Raw genomic sequence first — 18,365 nt, 5'->3', positions numbered from 1 at the left:
GGGCTGGGCAGTGAGGCATGCTGGGAAGGGGACAGGGCTATAAAAGAAATCACTCTGGTCCCTGCTAAGGGGGAGGGTTGATGTCGAGATTGAGGGAGTTTTTTGGGTGGCCCTGCTTGCTCTGTGGGGTTCCTCAGGCAGCCAGGGGATAAGAACTTAGCACAAGTGACCCCAGGTATCAGAGGGGGAGCCGTGTTAGTCTGGATCTGTAAAAGCAGCGAAGAATCCTGTGGCACCTTATAGACTAACAGACGTTTTGGAGCATGAGCTTGACATGCATCTGAGGAAGTGGGTATTCACCCACGAAAGCTCATGCTCCAAAACGTCTGTTAGTCTATAAGGTGCCACAGGATTCTTTGCTGCTTTTAGTGACCCCAATGGCTCTGGCTGGGGGGGGAGACAGCTGATTGCAGGACTCTCTGCTGGTGTTTTCAGCCCTGGATCTCAAAGCAATTAATGGGGGTTAATTAGCTGAGCCTTGTAAACTCTTTTGCCCTGGTGAGTGGAGTCAGGATTCTCATTCCTGTTATACAGTGAGGGAAACTGAAACACAGAGGTGGGAAATCTGTGCAGAACAGCTGTTCCCAGCCCCCCTGCTTAAACCCACTCCTCTCCCGGAGATAAAGAGAGAACTCAGGAGTCCTGGCATCCAGCCTGCTGCTGGCCTAGGTTTACTGTTCCCACATGAACGCTAGACTCCCACAGGCCGTTGATGGGTTTGAACAAGCCCCTGGTGCACCCCATGTGGACCTGTCAGCTGGGGGAGGGGGAAGACAGAAATCTGGGACCAATTAACCCTTCAATTGCTGCCTGCTCTGCTCCCCTGTGCTGACCTCCAAGGAGCAGCTCTCCTTATCAGGGCCTGTGAACTTTGCACCCAGCTCTGGGGTGTGTTGAGGCCATTAGGTCCAGTCCCTCTTCTACAAACTGCCTGAGGGCCTTGGGCCCCACTGGTGACAGAGTGGCTGGGGGATGTATGGAGAGAAGGGATAGCCCTGAACAAGGTGGGCGGGCTGGCTGGCTCCCTGGGGGTAGAGAGAGAGGGGTCATGGGCCTTTCAAATTAGCCTTATTTTTGTTTTTTTAAAACTGTTTCTGGTTTTCAAACCCAACCTGCTGCAGCGCCCTGCCTGGCTCTCATGGGAACGAAGTTCCCAAGGGAAACTCCCGCCAGGTAAATTTGGGTGTCAGCTGGCAGGACTCAGCCTGTCTTGATCTGCCAGGCCTGAGGGAGACAAACTGGTTTCTCTCACGGATGTCGGACTCCTCCCTGGGAGCCTTGTCCCAGAGTCAAGGATGAAGCCCAGGAGTCCGGGTGCTGAGCCCCCTCTGCTCTAACCACTAGCCCCAACTCCCCTCCCAGAACTGGGGATAGAACCCAGAAGTCCTGACTCCCAGTGCCCCCTCTGCTCTAACCACTAGCCCCCACTCCCCTCCCAGAATTGGGGATAGAACCCAGGAGTCCTGGCTCTCAGACCCCCTGCTCTAACCACCAGCCCCCACTCCCCTCCCTGAGCTGGGGAGAGAACCCAGGAGTCCTGGCTCCCAGCAAGCTCTGAAATCCCTGGTGTAGCAGATTGCCCAGCTCCCATGCTGATACAGGCCAGAGGGTTGGGGTTGTATAATCCCTTACGTTGTGTGAAACCAGGCAAGGCCTGGGGAGGGAGAGCCCATGTTCTGTCCCATGCCCCCCAGAGCCAGTCAGACCCCCACCATGGGGCCCTATGGCAGCCACAGCCCCCTAGAGGGGAAAGGCCCCTGAGCCAGCAGAGAAGGCCCCTGGAGAAAGGCACCCACAGGGCCAGGTGCACATACTGAGGTGCAGGGGAGGAGCGGGAAGGGTGGGGTTCTTTGTGGATCCTCCCAACCCCTGCCAGCTGTCTCATCCACTTTGCTGGTAACTAACTCCTGCCCAGAAGACAGGGGCCCAGCAGGGGAGGAGTCACCTCCCTGCTTCTAGGCAGGGAAACTGAGGCACAGATCCGTGTAAGAACCTGCCCATACTGTGCCCTGGCTCCCAGCCCCCTCTGCTCTAACCCACCAGCCGCCACTCCCCGCCCAGAGCCAGGGAGAGAACCCAGGAGTCCTGGCTCCCAGCCCCCCTGCTCTAACCACCAGCCGCCACTCCACTCCCAGAGCCAGGGAGAGAACCCAGGAGTCCTGGCTCCCAGCCCCCTGCTCTAACCACTAGACCCTACTCCCCTCTCAGAGCTGAGAAGAGAACCCAGGCGTCCTGGCTCCCAGCCTCCTCTGCTCTAACCACTAGCCCCCACTCCCCGCCCAGAGCCAGGGAGACGGATCTGAGTTCTTGGCCCGGGGCGGTTACACAAGGGCAGAAAGTCCCAGCCCAGACCTCGTGCAGGGCTCAGGCTCTCGGTTTAACTGCTCAACTTCCCCTGATTTGTGACCCACACCCGGCCTGCCTGGGAAGAGGGGCTGGGAGCCCGGACTCCTGGGTTCTCTCCCCGGCTCTGGGAGGGGAGTGGGGTCTAGTGGTTAGAGCAGGAGGGGCTGGGAGCCAGGACTCCTGGGTTCTCTCCCCGGCTCTGGGAGGGGAGTGGGGGCTGGTGGTTAGAGCAGGAGGGGCTGGGAGCAGGACTCCTGGGTTCTTTCCCAGCTCTGGGAGGGGAGTGGGGGCTGCTGGTTAGAGCAGGGGGGCTGGGAGCCAGGACTCCTGGGTTCTGTCCCTGGCTCTGAGAGGGGAGTTGGGGCTGGTGGTTAGAGCAGGGGGGCTGGGAGCCAGGACTCCTGGGTTCTTTCCCGGCTCTGGGAGGGGAGTGGGGGCTGGTGGGTTAGAGCAGGGGGGCTGGGAGCCAGGACTCCTGGGTTCTGTCCCTGGCTCTGAGAGGGGAGTTGGGGCTGGTGGTTAGAGCAGGGGGGCTGGGAGCCAGGACTCCTGGGTTCTTTCCCGGCTCTGGGAGGGGACTGGGGTCTAGTGGTTAGAGCAGGGGGGGGCTGGGAGCCAGGACTCCTGGGTTCTCTCCCCGGCTCTGGAAGGGGAGTGGGGGCTGGGAGCCAGGACTCCTGGGTTCTCTCCCCGGCTCTGGAAGGGGAGTGGGGGGTTGGTTCTTAGAGCAGGGGGGCTGGGAGCCAGGACGCCTGGGTTCTCGGGCTGTGACTGGCCCTGACGTGCCCTCCCCTCCCGGGCGCTGATGTCACAGGTGTTGTGTTTCCAACCTCCGGCTGGAAAACGAGTTTGAGCAGCCGCTGCCCCCCAGCCGGGACCAGAGCCGGACGCGCGGGCAGGGTTCCCCGGGGCGGCTGGTGAGCGGGGCTGGGGCGGGGGTCCCGGAGCGCAGCGGCCGTCACCTGGCCATGGGGGGCGGGCGGGGGGAGAGAAAGAGAAACAGAAAGAGGCGGGCGGGGAAGTTGGGAGGAGGGTTGGCTCGTGACCTTCCCCCCATGGCTCGCCTGACCCTGCTTCTCTTCCCCAGTTCCCACAGCAACTCCCGGACACCTGGGTCCTCCTGCGTCCTTGGAGCAGAGGGAGGAGATCGTTCCCCCCCCGCACAGATTGAGGGGTGAGTGGTGCCGGGCCCGGGGCTGTGGCCCTCATTATGGGGGGGTTCGTGAAGGGAGAGCCCCTTGATTAATTGCTGGGCTGAAAGAATGGGGGGCCCTGGAGCCAGGACTCCTGGGTTCTCTCCCGGGATCCGGAAGCGGATTGGGGTCTAGTGGTTAGAGTGCGAGGGTGGAGCGGGGGCGCGGCTGGGAGCCAGGACTCTTGAGTTATCTCCCCGGCTCTGGGAGGGGTGTGGGGTCCAGTGGATAGAGCAGAGTGGGTGGGAGCCAAGACTTGTTTCTAGGAAACAGAAAAAATGATCCCCTGGGGGCGAGGGACTGTGAGAACAGATCAATCAATCAATATTGAAGTGCTTTGAGATCCTCAGACAGACTGGCTGGAGCATCCTCCTACCCCCCGACATGAATCTGAAATACAAACATCCCCGGGGTCTGTCCCCCCCCCCGGCCACGTGGGGCCAGGATCGTCCCAACCCACTATCAGCAGTTTGCCTCCGCCCAAGGAAAATTCTGACTCCCTTTGCTCTTCCCAGCACCTGGCCTGGCAGTGCCAGCCCCTGGCACTGGTTTAGGTGGGGACAATCTGGCGCCAGAGATAAAGCGGAAGGTGCCAAGGCTGGGGTGAACCAGGGTCAAGGTGATTTTTCCCTGCTAAAGAGTCTGTCCAATGCACACAGCATGGAGATGCGGCCAGCTCTGGGGTGGGGCACAGGAGCTGGTTATACAGGGACCCCTCGCACAGCCCTGAGATGTGGCCACTTTTGGGGAGAAACATGGCATCTGGTGAATAGCCCTGCAACGGGTTTTGGGACAGGAAGCGAAGGAGAATTTCGGTGTCCTGTTTGACAGCAGAGGGAATAATTTTGGAGCGTAGTGGTTGCTAATTTGGAGCTGCTGGGTAAGTGACTTCTTTATTAACAGCCCCCACACTCCGCCCCAGAGGTGGCTGCATCCCAAGGTTGGCAAGGGGCTGAGAGCCCTGTGGGGGTCCATGAGGAAGTGGGGAGAGCTGGCAGGTGGGGGGCTGCAGGTGGAGATTGATCATTTTCTTTTGTCCTGTTGGAGCAAACAAATCCCTCTTCTCAACTGCCCAGTAGAAAATTCCCCTCCCTCTTCCGGGCTTGGCCCACCCTTGGGACTCCCCCAGGCTGGTCATCTCTTCCCTGGGCCCCCGCCCCAGAGATCCAGGGAGGTGCCACCTCTGGGGCAGGAATGGCGCATTGAGGATGGGGCCACCTGCCTGGTGCAGGGTGGCCCCCACCCATGGGGACAATTCGGCCTTTTATCAGCAGGGCTGTTCCAAGTGCCAGAGGTTCGCTTTCGGGCTGAGTTCAGCTTCGTCACAGGGGTGTTTCTGCCCCAGGGACAGGACTTGGGGAAATGATAAAGGACCTCTGTGAAGGACACTCTCTGAGAAATCCAGTGGCAGGGAGTCCCTGGGTTTAACGCTAATAATGGGGGCTGTTTATGCAGGGATCCTTCATCCAGCGCTGAGATGTGGCCACCTCTGGAGTGGGGTGTGGGGCTATTGATACAGGGACCCCTCACCCAGCGCTGAGATGTGGCAACCTCAGGCTTGGGGTGTGGGGCTATTGATAGAGGGACCCCTGACCCGGCGCTGAGATGCGGCCATCTCTGGAGTGGGGTGTGGGGGCTGGTTATATGGGGAGATTTAGGGAACCAGAAAGGAGTGACTTGAGCTGAGGCACCGGGGCCAGTGCAAAGCCCCCCCACCCGGCCCCTGCAGCCCAGAGCCCCCTAGCGCCTCCTCTCCCTTGTGATTGCAGGTCTCTGGCCATGGTTCTCCAGGAGAATGAGCCCCTGGTGGGGCTGAGCCAGACCTCGCGATGCCCTGTCTTGGCCCCCGCAGGGCAGGACAGGTGGAGGGGGCCGTTTCCAGCCCAGGGCCCCGGGGTGGCCCAGGCCCAGCTGGTGGGCAAGGCCGACTGTCTCTCCTCCAGCTCCAGGGGTGCCACGAGCGACAGCCCTGAGGAGGACGAGGCCAGCAGCACGGAGAGTGCCCAGAACGGGGTGAGTGGCGTGGGGCCTGTCCCCGCGAGGCCCCAGGGCGGAAACCCGCTGGCTCAGGGGAGCAGGGAATGGCCCATGGGGTCTGTCCCCTGGAGGGGGCGCCGGTTCCCATCCAGCCCCAGGGCAGGGGACTGGCTGGCTCAGGGGGGCAGGGAATGGCCCATGGGGTCTGTCCCCTGGAGGGGGCGCCGGTTCCCATCCGGCCCCAGGGTGGGGGACTGGCTGGCTCAGGGGGGCAGGGAATGGCCCATGGGGTCTGTCCCCTGGAGGGGGCGCCGGTTCCCATCCGGCCCCAGGGCAGGGGACTGGCTGGCTCAGGGGGGCAGGGAATGGCCCATGGGGTCTGTCCCCTCAAGGGGGCACCGGTTCCCATCCGGCCCCAGGGCAGGGGACTGGCTGGCTCAGGGGTGCAGGGAATGGCCCATGGGGTCTGTCCCCTCGAGTGGGCGCTGGCTCCCATCCGGCCCCAGGGCAGGGGACTGCCTGGCTCAGGGGGGCAGGGAATGGGGCAGGGGTCTATCCCCTGGAGGGGGCGCCGGTTCCCATCCGGCCCCAGGGCAAGGGACTGGCTGGCTCAGGGGGGCAGGGAATGGGCCATGGGGTCTTTCCCCTGGAGGGGGTGCCGGTTCCCATCCGGCCCCAGGGCAGGGGACTGGCTAGCTCAGGGGGGCAGGGAATGGGCCATGGGGTCTATCCCCTGGAGGGGGTGCCGGTTCCCATCCGGCCCCAGGGCAGGGGACTGGCTGGCTCAGGGGGGCAGGGAATGGCCCATGGGGTCTGTCCCCTGGAGGAGGCGCCGGTTCCCATCCGGCCCCAGGGTGGGGGACTGGCTGGCTCAGGGGGGCAGGGAATGGGCCATGGGGTCTGTCCCCTGGAGGAGGCGCCGGTTCCCATCCGGCCCCAGGGCAGGGGACTGGCTGGCTCAGGGGGGCAGGGAATGGCCCATGGGGTCTATCCCCTGGAGTGGGCGCCGGTTCCCATCCGGCCCCAGGGCAGGGGACTGGCTGGCTCAGGGGGGCAGGGAATGGGCAGGGGTCTATCCCCTGGTGGGGGCGCCGGTTCCCATCCGGCCCCAGGGCAAGGGACTGCCTGGCTCAGGGGGGCAGGGAATGGGGCAGGGGTCTATCCCCTGGAGGGGGCGCCGGTTCCCATCCGGCCCCAGGGCAGGGGCCTGGCTGGCTCAGCGGGGCAGGGAATGGCCCATGGGGTCTATCCCCTGGAGAGGGCGCCGGTTCCCATCCGGCCCCAGGGCAGGTGACTGGCTGGCTCAGCGGGGCAGGGAATGGCCCATGGGGTCTATCCCCTGGAGAGGGCGCCGGTTCCCATCCGGCCCCAGGGCAGGGGACTAGCTGGCTCAGGGCGGAGAAAGGGGTCCCCTTGTCGACAGGGCTGGTTCACTCCCGCTCTCCCCTGCCCAGGACGAGAGCCCCCAGGCAGGCGCAGAGGGGTCCCGGCTGCGGGGGGAGCAGGACGAGGCGCTGGGCCGGGTAGCGGAGTTGGAGAGTCACATCAAGGAGCTGCAGCACCAGCAGAAGGAGATGAACATTGAGGTGCATCCGTCCCCAGGCTCCCCTCCCTGAGTCACGGGGATGTCTGGGGGGTGGGGGTGGGGGCCGCTCCCAGCTGCCAGCACCTGGCAAACCTGTCTCACCGGGGCACCGCGCCCAGCCAGGTGGGGAGGGGCTGGGTGGGTCCCAGCTACAATCACAGCAGAAGCAGCTGGGTTTGGGGAGAGGGAAAACACTGAGCTGCACAGACAGGACGCCTGGGTTCTCTCCAGCTTTAGGAGGGGAGTGGGGTCTTGTGGGTCAGAGCGGGAGGGGCTGGAAGCCAGGACGCCTGGGTTCCATTCCTGGCCGTGGGAGAGGAGTGGGGTCTGGTGGGCTATCGTGGGCAGGAGCTGCCCGTTGTCGGCTCTGTGCCGTGGGCCCCGATCCCTGTGGTGCCGGGTCTAACCCCCCCTGCTCCTGGCAGATGAAGCTGGAGGGGGCGCTGCTGGAGGGGGAGCTGGCGGCCGAGTGGCGGGAGGTTCAACGTGAGGAACAGCTGGTCCTGCAGCTGCAGAGGAGGTTCGCGGAGATGGTGCACCGGTGCCACACCGAGAAAGAGAAGGTCAGGCCCCTGCCCAGCCTCAATGTCTCCCAGCGGCCTTTGCGGGGCTCCTCTTTCCCCAGAATCCTTTGTGCTCCCTCCTCATTGCCCGCTTTTCCCCAGAATCCTTTGTGTTCTCTCCCTCCTTGGCCCATTTCCCCCAGAACCCTTTGCTACTCTCCCTGTTGCCCACTGGATCCCAGAGTCCTTTGCTCCCATCCAGACGTGCCCACCTCTCCCAGCACCCTTTGCTGTGGGTTGGCCCTGTCCCCAGCATTCTTTGCTTCCTCTCCCCCCAGGCTGGCCCCATTCCCCAGCCTGTCGGGGATGGTGTCTGGCCAGGGGAGTCTGTCCGTGGAACCCAGGTGTCCTGGCTCCTGACCCTGCCCCTCTCCGGCAGGAGAAGGCTCGGCTGGGAAAGGAGCGGCGCAAGGTGGAGGAGCTCCAGAGGCAACATGCCGAGTCCCAGACCCACCTGGAGACCCAGCCCGAGAGCATGCGGGAGCGGATGCAGAGCCAGCTGCAGCAGGTAGGGGCCGGGGACAGCCCAGCAGGTCCTGCGCCCTGTGTAGCGCTGGGCTGGCTGATACGGCCCAGAGGAGGAGACCCCGGGGTGGCCCATGTACACTGGTATGGCCCAGAGGACACGTAGAGGGGAATAAGGTCTGTGGCTCTGGACACACACAGGGGTGGGCCGGGTTCTTGGAGGGGTCAGCAAACCTGCCCAAGGGGGATCCAGTGAATATGGTGCACTTAGATTTCCAGAAAGCCTTTGACAGGGTCGTCCCCCCCCCCAAAGGCCCTTAAGCAAAGGGAGCTGTGTGGGATAAGAGGGAAGGTAAAAGATAGGAAACAAAGGGGAGGAATTAATGGCCAGTTTTCACAGGGGAGAGGGGTAAATAGTGGTGTCCCCCCAAGGTCTGTACTGGGCCCAGTGCTGTTCAGCATAGTCATAAAAAATCTGGAAAAAGGGGTAAACAGGGAGGTGGCAAAATGTGCAGATGATACAAAATGACTCGAGAGTGAAGTCCCAGCAGACTGCGAAGAGCTACCAAGGGATCTCACAAAACTAGGTGACTGGGCGACAAAATGGCAGATGAAATTCAGTGTTGATAAATGCAAAGTAATGCACATTGGAAACCACAATCCCGACTCTACATATAAAATGATGGGGTCTGAATTAGCTGTTACCCCTCCAGAAAGATCTGGGAGTCACTGTGGATGGTTCTCTGAAAACGTCCACTCCATGGGCAGCGCAGTCAAAAAAGTGACCAGGATGTTGGGAATCATTAGGAAAGGGAGAGATAATGTGACAGAAAATAGTATCTTGCCTCTGTATCAAACCATGGCACACCCACACCTTGACCACTGCCTGCAGGTGTGCTCGCCCCAGCTCAAAAAAGGTCTGTTAGAATTGGAAAATGTGCAGAGAAGAGCAACAAAAATGATTTGGGGGATGGAACAGCTGCGATATGAGGAGAGAGTAATAAAACGGACAGTTCAGCTTAGAAAAGAGACGACTAAGGGGGGATATGATAGAGGGCTAGAAAATCATGACGGGTGTGGAGATAGTGAATAAGGAAGTGTTATTTGCTCCTTCTCGTAACACAAGAACCAGGCATCACCCAATGAAATTAACAGGCAGCAGGTTTAAAACAAACAAAAGGAAATGTTTCTTCACACAACACACAGTCTACCCTGTGGAACTCCTTGCCAGGGGATGTCGTGAAACCCAAAACTATAACTGGGTTAAAAAAAGAATGAAATAAGTACCTGGTGATAGGTCCATCAGTGGCTATTGGTCAGGGCCATGACCCCCTGCTCTGGATGTCCCTAAACCTCCGACTGTCAGGATCTGGGAGTGGATGACGGGATGGATCACTCGATAACTGCCCTCTGGAGCACCGGGCATCGGCCCCTGTTGGGAGACAGGGCACTGGGCTAGAAGGACCATTGGGCTGGCCCAGTATGGCCGTTCTTATATATAGCCCAGATGTACCAGCCTCCCCCCTCCTCCCCCATAACCCACTAGACCCCCCTCCCCTTCCAGAGCTAGGATAGAACCCAGGAGTCCTGACGACGTCTCCCTCCCTGCAGACGTCGGAGATGCTGGAGGGGGCGCTGAGGAGCTACGAGGACCTGGAGTTCCAGCAGCTGGAGCGTGAGAGCCGCTTGGAGGAGGAGAAGGAGGCGGCCTGCCAGGCCTTGGCCCACCAGATAGCCCAGGTCCAGGAGAGCCTCAAGAAGAGAAAGGTGAGTGGGGCCCATCCTCAGGGATCCGCTCCAGGTCTTACCCTCCTCCTGTGACTCCATTCCATGGGTACGGGACCTAGTTCCATGTCAAACCTGCGACTCCATTCCAGGGGCATTGGGATCTGGCTCCAGGTTGTGACCGGAGAGTCCTGTTCCAGGTCTTCCGGCAACCGAGTGCGATCCAGAGGGGGAGGGGACCCAGAGACAGGGATCCAGGTCTTACCTTCCTCCAGGACAGTGACACCCGGAATCCATTCCAGGGGGTGCCAGGATCCGGGTCCTGAGCAGCGAGTCCGTTCCAGAGGGACGGGGGATCCTGCTCCAGGTCTTGGCTACACCCACAGCCCATTCCAGGGGGGCAGGATGATCCAGCACCGGGTCTTACCCTTCTCCTGGATGGCACCTGTGGGGCGGGGGGATTGGGTGCCAGGTCTTACCCACCTCCTGGGTGGGGGGCTGTCCCCACAGTTCAATACGGGGCCCCCCAGGGGTGGGGTTCCCCCTGGTTAGGGACACCTGGGTTCTTGGGGTGAGGGGATGTCCCCTCCCCTGCAGGACTCTCACCCTCCCCCGTTCCCCCCCAGAGGAAGGTGCGCAGGCTGGAGGCCCAGGTGTGCTCGGCGCAGGAGCACATGGCGGGCGAGTGCCGCAGGCTGGTGCAGGAGAAGGGAGAGGCCGTCCAGAGCCTCAACTTGGTGAGGAACCTGCCCCCCCGGAGAGAACCCAGGAGTCCTGGTTCCCAGCCCCCATCTAACCCCATTCTCCCCAACCTGGGAGAGAACCCAGGAGTCCTGGCTCCCAGCCCCCATCTAACCCCATTCTCCCCAACCTGGGAGAGAACCCAGGAGTCCTGGCTCCCAGCCCCCATCTAACCCCATTCTCCCAAACCTGGGAGAGAACCCAGGAGTCCTGGCTCCCAGCCCCCATCTAACCCCATTCTCCCAAACCTGGGAGAGAATCCAGGAGTCCTGGCTCCCAGCCTCCATCTAACACCATTCTCCCAAACCTGGGAGAGAACCCAGGAGTCCTGGCTCCCAGCCCCCATCTAACCCCATTCTCCCAAACCTGGGAGAGAATCCAGGAGTCCTGGCTCCCAGGCTCCATCTAACCCCATTCTCCCAAACCTGGGAGAGAACCCAGGAGTCCTGGCTCCCAACCTCCATCTAACCCCATTCTCCCCAACCTGGGAGAGAACCCAGGAGTCCTGGCTCCCAGCCCCCATCTAACCCCATTCTCCCCAACCTGGGAGAGAACCCAGGAGTCCTGGCTCCCAGCCTCCATCTAACCCCATTCTCCCAAACCTGGGAGAGAACCCAGGAGTCCTGGCTCCCAGCCTCCATCTAACCCCATTCTCCCAAACCTGGGAGAGAACCCAGGAGTCCTGGCTCCCAGCCTCCATCTAACCCCATTCTCCCAAACCTGGGAGAGAACCCAGGAGTCCTGGCTCCCAGCCTCTTACTCTTACCATGGGTCCCCACTGCCCTCCCAGAGTGGGGAGAGGAGGTCACCGGGCCGGCTGGGCCCATGGGTCTAAGTAGGGGGCAGGACAGGACCCTATGAGGTGGAGCAGGGGGCGGGACAGGACCCAGTGGGCAGAGTGGGGGGTGAGGCAGGACCCAGTCGGTGAGAGCAGGGGGCGGGACAGGACCCAGTGGGCAGAGTGGGGGGGCGAGGCAAGACCCAGTCGGTGAGAGCAGGGGGCGGGACAGGACCCAGTGGGGCAAAGGGCGGGGCGGGGCAGGACCCAGTGGGTGAGAAAGGGGGACAGTGCAGGACCTCGTGGATCTGAGTGGGGGGCGGGGCAGGACCCCACGAGGTGACCCCTGCCCCGGCCTGTGTCCCCAGGAGAGACGTCGGCTGGAGGAGCTGGGCAAAGCCTGTGAGGACCAGAGCGGAGATGACTCGCCCGTCAGTAACCAGGAGCTCACCAAGGTAACCCTCACCTGTGCCCCCTCACCTGCAGGAGTCCCCCCGGCACACCCATCCTGTGCCCCCACCTACCTGTCTCCCACCTGCCAGGGTCCCACACATCCTGTGCCCCCATTTCACCCTTCCCCACTCACTGGGGTCCCCCCCAGCCTCCCCACCGTGTCACCCACCTCTCCCTCCCCCACCGGCGCTGGAGTCCTCCTACCCCCGGCCCTGCCTGCTCCAGTTCAGATCAAAGCTTCTCTGCTGTGTCCCAAGGCTGTGACCACCCCCTTGCCTTCCCCACCGCCCTGGATGCCTGGGACCCTCCAGCTGTGGGCCGGGAGCCCCTGGTTAAGACACAGGTTTCCCTGGTGTCCCGGAGACCCAGGCCAGCAGCGACTCCCAGGCAGCGTGACACAGACGGGAGCCCGGTGTAGCACAGAGCTTGGGAGCGCAGGGAGAAGGGACCTGCAGCAGAGTCCATGGTGGGGGCCCGGAGCCTGGGACTCCCCCCTGTGAGTCCCAGGCAGGACCCTGACCCGGTTCCAGTTGCCTGGCCCCAGACCTGCCTGTTCCCCTCCTTGTTCCTCTGTCTCTGACTCGGGCCAGCACCGACACTACCAGCTGATTCTGGTGGGGGGGCCTGGCCATCAGGCGCCAAGGTACAGTGTCCAGCCAGTTCTCTGTCCCAGGCAGCCAGGCATCATCACACCTGCCCTCGTTCACACACTCTCCTCCCACCACCAGATACTTGAGTAACACACAGGGGAAACTGAGGCACACAGAGTCTTCAGAGAAGACAGGCAGAACATTCCCACTTCCTCACACCTGGGCAGGTGGGGTCATGTTGCCACCTGCTGGTGAGTTCCAGGCATTGCAGACAGGTGGCTCCAAGGAGACCTGGGAGCCAGGACTCCTGGGTTCTCTCCTTGGATCTGGGGAGGGGGGAATGGAGCCTAGTGGTCAAAGCATGGGAGCTGGGAGCCAGGACACCTGGACTCTTTTGCTGGTTCTGGGAGGGGAGTGGGGGCTAGTGGTTAGAGCAGGGAGGGCTGGGAGCCCCACCCCTGCCATGTCTGTGTGTCTGTCCGTACGTCGATGTCTCCGTATCTCTGCAGCTCATGTTCACCCAAAAGACGGATCGGAAGGTCGTGGTGCTGGGCTGCGACCAGCGCGACCCGGCCTGCGTGTTCTCCGTCCGCAGCTCTGTCCAGGTGTGTGTGTCCATCTGTCTGTGCCTGTCCCCCGCCGTCTCTGCTCTGGCTGTCTGTGCTCGCCTGTGTCTGTGCCCCTTCCTGTCCCCCACCTCGACGGCTAGAAGGGGGCAGAGCCCAGGGCTCGGGGTGGGGGGCAGAGCCCAGGGGGTGAGCAGTGTCAGGGTACCTGGGGTGGGGGTGGGGTGAACCCCGCTCGTCGACCCCCTTGCTTTCTGTCTCCAGAGTTCCTTCGGACTGCAGAGATCGAGGAGCCTGCCCCGAAGACGGGGGGACCGGCCGCCCCCCCGCCCCACTCAGCGCCCCCTCTCGCTCGAAGCCAACGGTAGGAGGGAGGGGACAGGAAGGATCTCTGTGTGTGTGTGGGGGGGGTATATTTAGGGGGGCTCCTAGGAGATCTCCCAGGGCACGGTGTGGGGCCAGGTGGGACCAGTGTGGGGAGGGTTGCGGGGGTGGTTCTCTGTGCCTACGAGGTGCTGATCCCCCCCCCCATCTCTGTCTCTCTCGGGGCTAGACTCAGATGTCCTGGCGTTGCAGCTTTCGGCCGGGGGCGACCGGCGCTGCGTGCCACTCAGACATCTCAACGCCCCCTTGCACCCGCTGGGGGGCCCATACAGGTGAGATTTCCCCAATGGTCCCCCTCCCTCCTCCTTCGCCCCCCATCGTCCCCTTCATGCCCCCGATAGCCCCCATCCCGCCCTCTTCTCCCCCTCTCAGGCACCCCCCACTTTACACTGCCCTGTCCTTGGGTCTCCCAGACACAGGCCCCTCCAAACTGGGTCACTCCAGGCTCCTCACGCCCCAGCGACTCAATGTCCCGCTCCCTCCACAGCAGCGTGAGCTCCTGTGTCACCAAACTGGCCGAAATGGAGCGGATGGTGCGGGAGGCCATGGCAGAGAGAGAGCGGCTGCTGCAGGCGCGGGTAAGAACCCAGGAGTCCTGGCCCACCTCCCGCCGACCCCCAGCTCTGACTCACCAGAGCCAGGGAGCGAACCCAGGAGTCCTGGCTCCCAGCCCCGTCTCTGAGCCAGGGAGCGAACCCAGGAGTCCTGGCTCCCAGCCCCGTCTCTGAGCCAGGGAGAGAACCCAGGAGTCCTGGCTCCCAGCCCTCCCCGGCTCTAACCACAGGACCCCACGTCCCCCCAGGTGTCTGTCCCATGGTCTCCAGGCTGGGAATAGGGAAGTTAGGGTTTCGCTGCATCAGCTGCTGCCTTCCTCTCCCTGCCCCCCTGCACCAGACACCAAAGTGGGGGACACAGACTGGCTGGGGGTGGGGCCAGAGAGAGGACCCGGGGGGGGCAGGATAGAGGTGGGGGAAGGGGCTTGCTATGAAGGGGGGGTTGAGGTGGAGGTGGGGGCGAGGCCAGGATGATGGGGGGGTAGGGGTGGAGCAGGATGGTGAGGGAGGGAAGCTGTCTCTGGGGCTCCCCTGGAAGCCAGGGGTGGGGGCTGGGAGTCACTAGATTGGGGTTTTTTGGGGGTGGAGGGGCCAGGTCCCCCCTGTGGTGGCCGCTCGGCCCTGACCCCCACATCTATTCCCGCAGGAGGTGAAACGAGTGGCCCAGGGGGAGACACAACACACAGAGCTGCTACCCCCTGCCCAGGTGAGACCCCGCATGCTGAATTGGGGCCGGGATTCCCGGTGTCCCCCCCCCCCCCAATTTACCCCCCGTCTTGCCCATGCAGGACCGGAGCCTGGGGCCGGCGCGGGAGCCCCCTGCCACCGCCCCCCTGGACCTGCGTGCCCACCTGGAGGCTTCGGGGCACAGCCTGGAGACCTGCCCCGAGGTGCGGGTGACGGGCAGGGCCTGCCGCGGCTTCCTGGTGAAGATGGGCGGGCGCATCAAAACCTGGAAGAAACGTTGGTTCTGCTTCGACCGCCAGCGGCGTCTGCTGGCCTACTACGTGGGTGAGCGAGAGTCCCCCCCAGACACTGCCCCATGGGGCCCCCAGGTACCCCCTGCCCCAGGCCCCGGGTAGCTCCCTCCCCCAGCGTCCCCATCCTCTGGTCACCCGCCCCCCCGGCATCCACCTGAGTGACGCCTGCTGGCCTGCTACATGGGTGAGCGAGAGTCCCCCCCAGACACTGCCCCATGGGGCCCCCAGGTACCTCCTGCCCCGGGCAGCTCCCTCCCCCAGCGTCCCCATCCTCTGGTCACCCGCCCCCCCGGCATCCACCTGAGTGACGCCTGCTACGTGGGTGAGCGACAGTCCCCCCCAGACACCTCCCCCCATGGGGCCCCCGGGTACAACCTGCCCTAGGCCCTGGGCACCTCCCTCCCCCAGTGTCCCCATCCTCTGGTTACCCGCCCCCCTGGCATCCACCTGAGTGATACCTGCTGGCCTGCTACGTGAGTGAGCGAGAGTTCCCCCCAGACACCCCGCTATGGGGCCCCTGGGTACCCCCTGCCCCGGGCACCTTCCTCCCCCAGCGTCCCCGTCCTCTGGTCACCCGCCCCCCCAGAACCCACCCCAGTGACGCCTGCTGGCCTACTACGTGGGTGAGCGAGAGTACCCCCCAGACACCCCCCCCATGGGGCCCCCGGGTACAACCTGCCCTAGGCCCCGGGCACCTCCCTCCCCCAGTGTCCCCATCCTCTGGTTACCCGCCCCCCTGGCATCTACCTGAGTGATGCCTGCTACGTGGGTGAGCGAGAGTTCCCCCTAGACACCCCGCTATGGGGCCCCTGGGTACCCCCTGCCCCGGGCACCTTCCTCCCCCAGCGTCCCCGTCCTCTGGTCACCCGCCCCCCCTGAACCCACCCCAGTGACGCCTGCTGGCCTACTACGTGGGTGAGCGAGAGTACCCCCCAGACACCCCGCTATGGGGCCCCTGGATACCCTCTGCCCCGGGCACCTTCCTCCCCCAGCGTCCCCGTCCTCTGGTCACCCGCCCCCCCGAACCCACCCCAGTGACGCCTGCTGGCCTACTACGTGGGTGAGCGAGAGTACCCCCCAGACACCCACCACCCCATGGGGCCCCTGGGAGCCCCAGGCCCGGGTACCTCCCTCCGGTCACCCGCCCCCCAGCACTCACCCCAGTGACGCCTGCTGGCCTACTCTGCGAGTGAGACCCAGTGCCTCCTGATTCCCCCTGGATACCCCCAGGCACCCCCTGCCCCACAGCACCCCCAGGTACCCTCCTCCCTCAGCAGTCCCCTCCTCTGGTCACCCACCCCCAGTGATGGCTGCTTGCCTACTCCGTGAGTGATCCCCCTGGGCGCCCCCTTCTCTGCTACCCGCCACTGGGGAGTCAGTGCCCCCGGCATCCCCTTGTATCCCTGCCCCCTCCCAGCCCCCCTGACCCCCCCTCCTAATCGCTGCTCCTTCCCGTTGCAGACAAAGAGGAGGCGAAGCTCAAGGGCGTCATCTACTTCCAGGCCATCGAGGAGGTTTATTATGATCACCTGCGCAGCGCCTTCAAGGTACGCCACCGCTCCCCCCATGCCGGGACCCACGGTGTGTCGCCCCACAGCGTGCCCCCCCCCACGCCAGCACCCATGGTGTCATCCCATCCCCCAGTGCCCCCTCCAAACCCCGCAGCACCCCCCGCCACAGTGCCAGGACCCACAGTGTCCCCCGCAACACTCCTCCCCCGACAGTGCCAGGACCCACGGTGTCTCCCCCGCAGTGCCCCCCCACCATGCCAGCACTCATGGTGTCATCCCATCCCCAAGTGCCCCCTCCAAACCCCACAGCACCCCCCGCCACAGTGCCAGGACCCACGCTGTCCCCTGCAGAACCCCTCCCCCCACAGTGCCAGGACCCATGGCATCATCCCGCCCCACAGTGTCCCCAACCAGAACCCACCCCCAGCTCCAGGACCCACGGCGTCCTCCCACCGCCCAGCACAGGGACCCATTGGATACCCCCAGTGCTGGGACCCACAGTATCCCCCCCCCAGTCTCCCAGCATGGGGACCCACAATTTCTACCCCAACCTTCCAGACCCCCCGGCGCTGGGACCCAGGGGGTCCCAGCCACCCCCCCCCGGCTGACCCTTTCCTTCCCCCGCAGAGCCCCAACCCCAAACTGACCTTCTGTGTCAAGACTTACGACCGGCTCTTCTGCCTGGTGGCGCCCAGCGCTGAGGCCATGCGCATCTGGATGGACGCCATCGTCACGGCTGCCGAGGAGAACACCCGCTACTGAGCCGGGCCCCCGGAGCCCCCCAGGGACCACCAAAGACATTGCCCACCTGGTGGGCGTGGCCAGCTGGGCCATTGGCTCCGCCCCTGGGCGGGGCTTGAGGGCAGGGCAGCCAATGGGGGGTGCACTTGGTTTTTGATGGTGTGAAGCCGTGCTGGCCCCGCCCCTTTTGACCTCGGCCATGGCGGGGAGCAACGAGGCGCAGGCGTTTGCCTCCAATCAGAGCACGGCTGTTCTAAAACACAGACGCTCCTGGAAGTGGGACCAATGGGAGGCAAGTGGCTTTGAATCCTGACCAATGGGAGGAGGCTCGCTGCGAATTCTGGCCAATCAGAGGAGGCCTAGTTTGAAGGCCGGGCAATTGGATGCGTGTTCACCTGGGACCTGCACCAATTGGTGCAGAGAAGGGTTGAGGCCTGGCCAACAGGAAAAGACTTGTTCAGAATTGCAGCAATAGGAGGAGACCTGCCTTAATGCTAACCAATGTGGGTGGGGTGGGGAACACCTGGTTGGGATTCCCACCAATTGCATGCAGCCTGGCTTTGAAACCTAGCCAATTACCCAAAAGACTCGGCTGGAATTTGCACCAGCGGGAGGAGATATGGACTGAACTGACCAATGGTGGCTTGGACTTCCCATTGGCTGTCTGAAATCTTGACCAATGGGAGCAGGCTTCAGGGATGCACCAATCAGAGGAGACCAGGATCGAACTGGTCAATGGCGGCTTGGACTTCCCATTGGCTGTCTGAAATCTTGACCAATGGGAGCAGGCTTCAAGGATGCACCAATCGGAGGAGACCAGGATTGAACTGGCCAATGGTGGCCGTGGCTGGAGGACGCCGTGGCCAAGTCTCGACCAATGGGGAGTGTGGAGTCTCTTTGATAGGGCAGCAAAGAATCTGTTGCCTGTATGGCCTGTCCCAGTGTGCTTTGTGCCATGTGGCCAAGGCCAAGGGTGGCAGTAGGGGGAGCCCCCTCCCCCCTGGATCTCATCTGTTACCCCCCCCATGTCTGTTGTGGGCCCCAGGATCGCTGCCCCCTGCTGACGCCAACTATTTATTACAGAAATTCGTCCGACCCACGGGCTATGTGTCTCTGGTTTTATTGCAACCAGAGCCCCTCGCTCCAGACCCACAGCCCCCTGGGCTCCCCCTCCCCAAGCTCTGCCAGTGCCCCTCGCTCCAGACCCGCAGCC

At 63.3% G+C, this 18,365-nt stretch overlaps 1 protein-coding gene across 2 annotated transcripts; it reads left to right on the top strand.

Moving 5' to 3' along the window:
• Nucleotides 1-3,146: 3,146 nt before the first annotated feature.
• On the top strand, nucleotides 3,147-18,364 carry PHLDB3 (pleckstrin homology like domain family B member 3). Of its 2 annotated transcripts, XM_030543430.1 has the most exons (17): nucleotides 3,147-3,263; nucleotides 3,434-3,520; nucleotides 5,309-5,552; nucleotides 6,971-7,102; nucleotides 7,527-7,664; nucleotides 8,044-8,172; nucleotides 9,741-9,896; nucleotides 10,481-10,591; nucleotides 11,742-11,828; nucleotides 12,926-13,021; nucleotides 13,247-13,346; nucleotides 13,536-13,638; nucleotides 13,854-13,944; nucleotides 14,567-14,626; nucleotides 14,709-14,931; nucleotides 16,362-16,447; nucleotides 17,039-18,364. In XM_030543430.1, the coding sequence occupies exons 3-17, from the start codon at nucleotides 5,319-5,321 to the stop codon at nucleotides 17,171-17,173; spliced, it is 1,881 nt and encodes a 626-aa protein (XP_030399290.1). In that variant the 5' UTR covers nucleotides 3,147-3,263; nucleotides 3,434-3,520; nucleotides 5,309-5,318; the 3' UTR covers nucleotides 17,174-18,364. The 2 variants fall into 2 exon arrangements, with proteins under 2 accessions (XP_030399290.1, XP_030399291.1); XM_030543431.1 differs by lacking the exon at nucleotides 12,926-13,021.
• Nucleotide 18,365: the final 1 nt, after the last annotated feature.

Source organism: Gopherus evgoodei, unplaced genomic scaffold, assembly GCF_007399415.2.
Source record: "Gopherus evgoodei ecotype Sinaloan lineage unplaced genomic scaffold, rGopEvg1_v1.p scaffold_31_arrow_ctg1, whole genome shotgun sequence".
In the NCBI taxonomy this organism is placed as follows: domain Eukaryota; kingdom Metazoa; phylum Chordata; order Testudines; family Testudinidae; genus Gopherus; species Gopherus evgoodei.
Note: the sequence above shows the minus strand (reverse complement) of the source record. Positions and strands in the feature narration are given on the sequence as shown.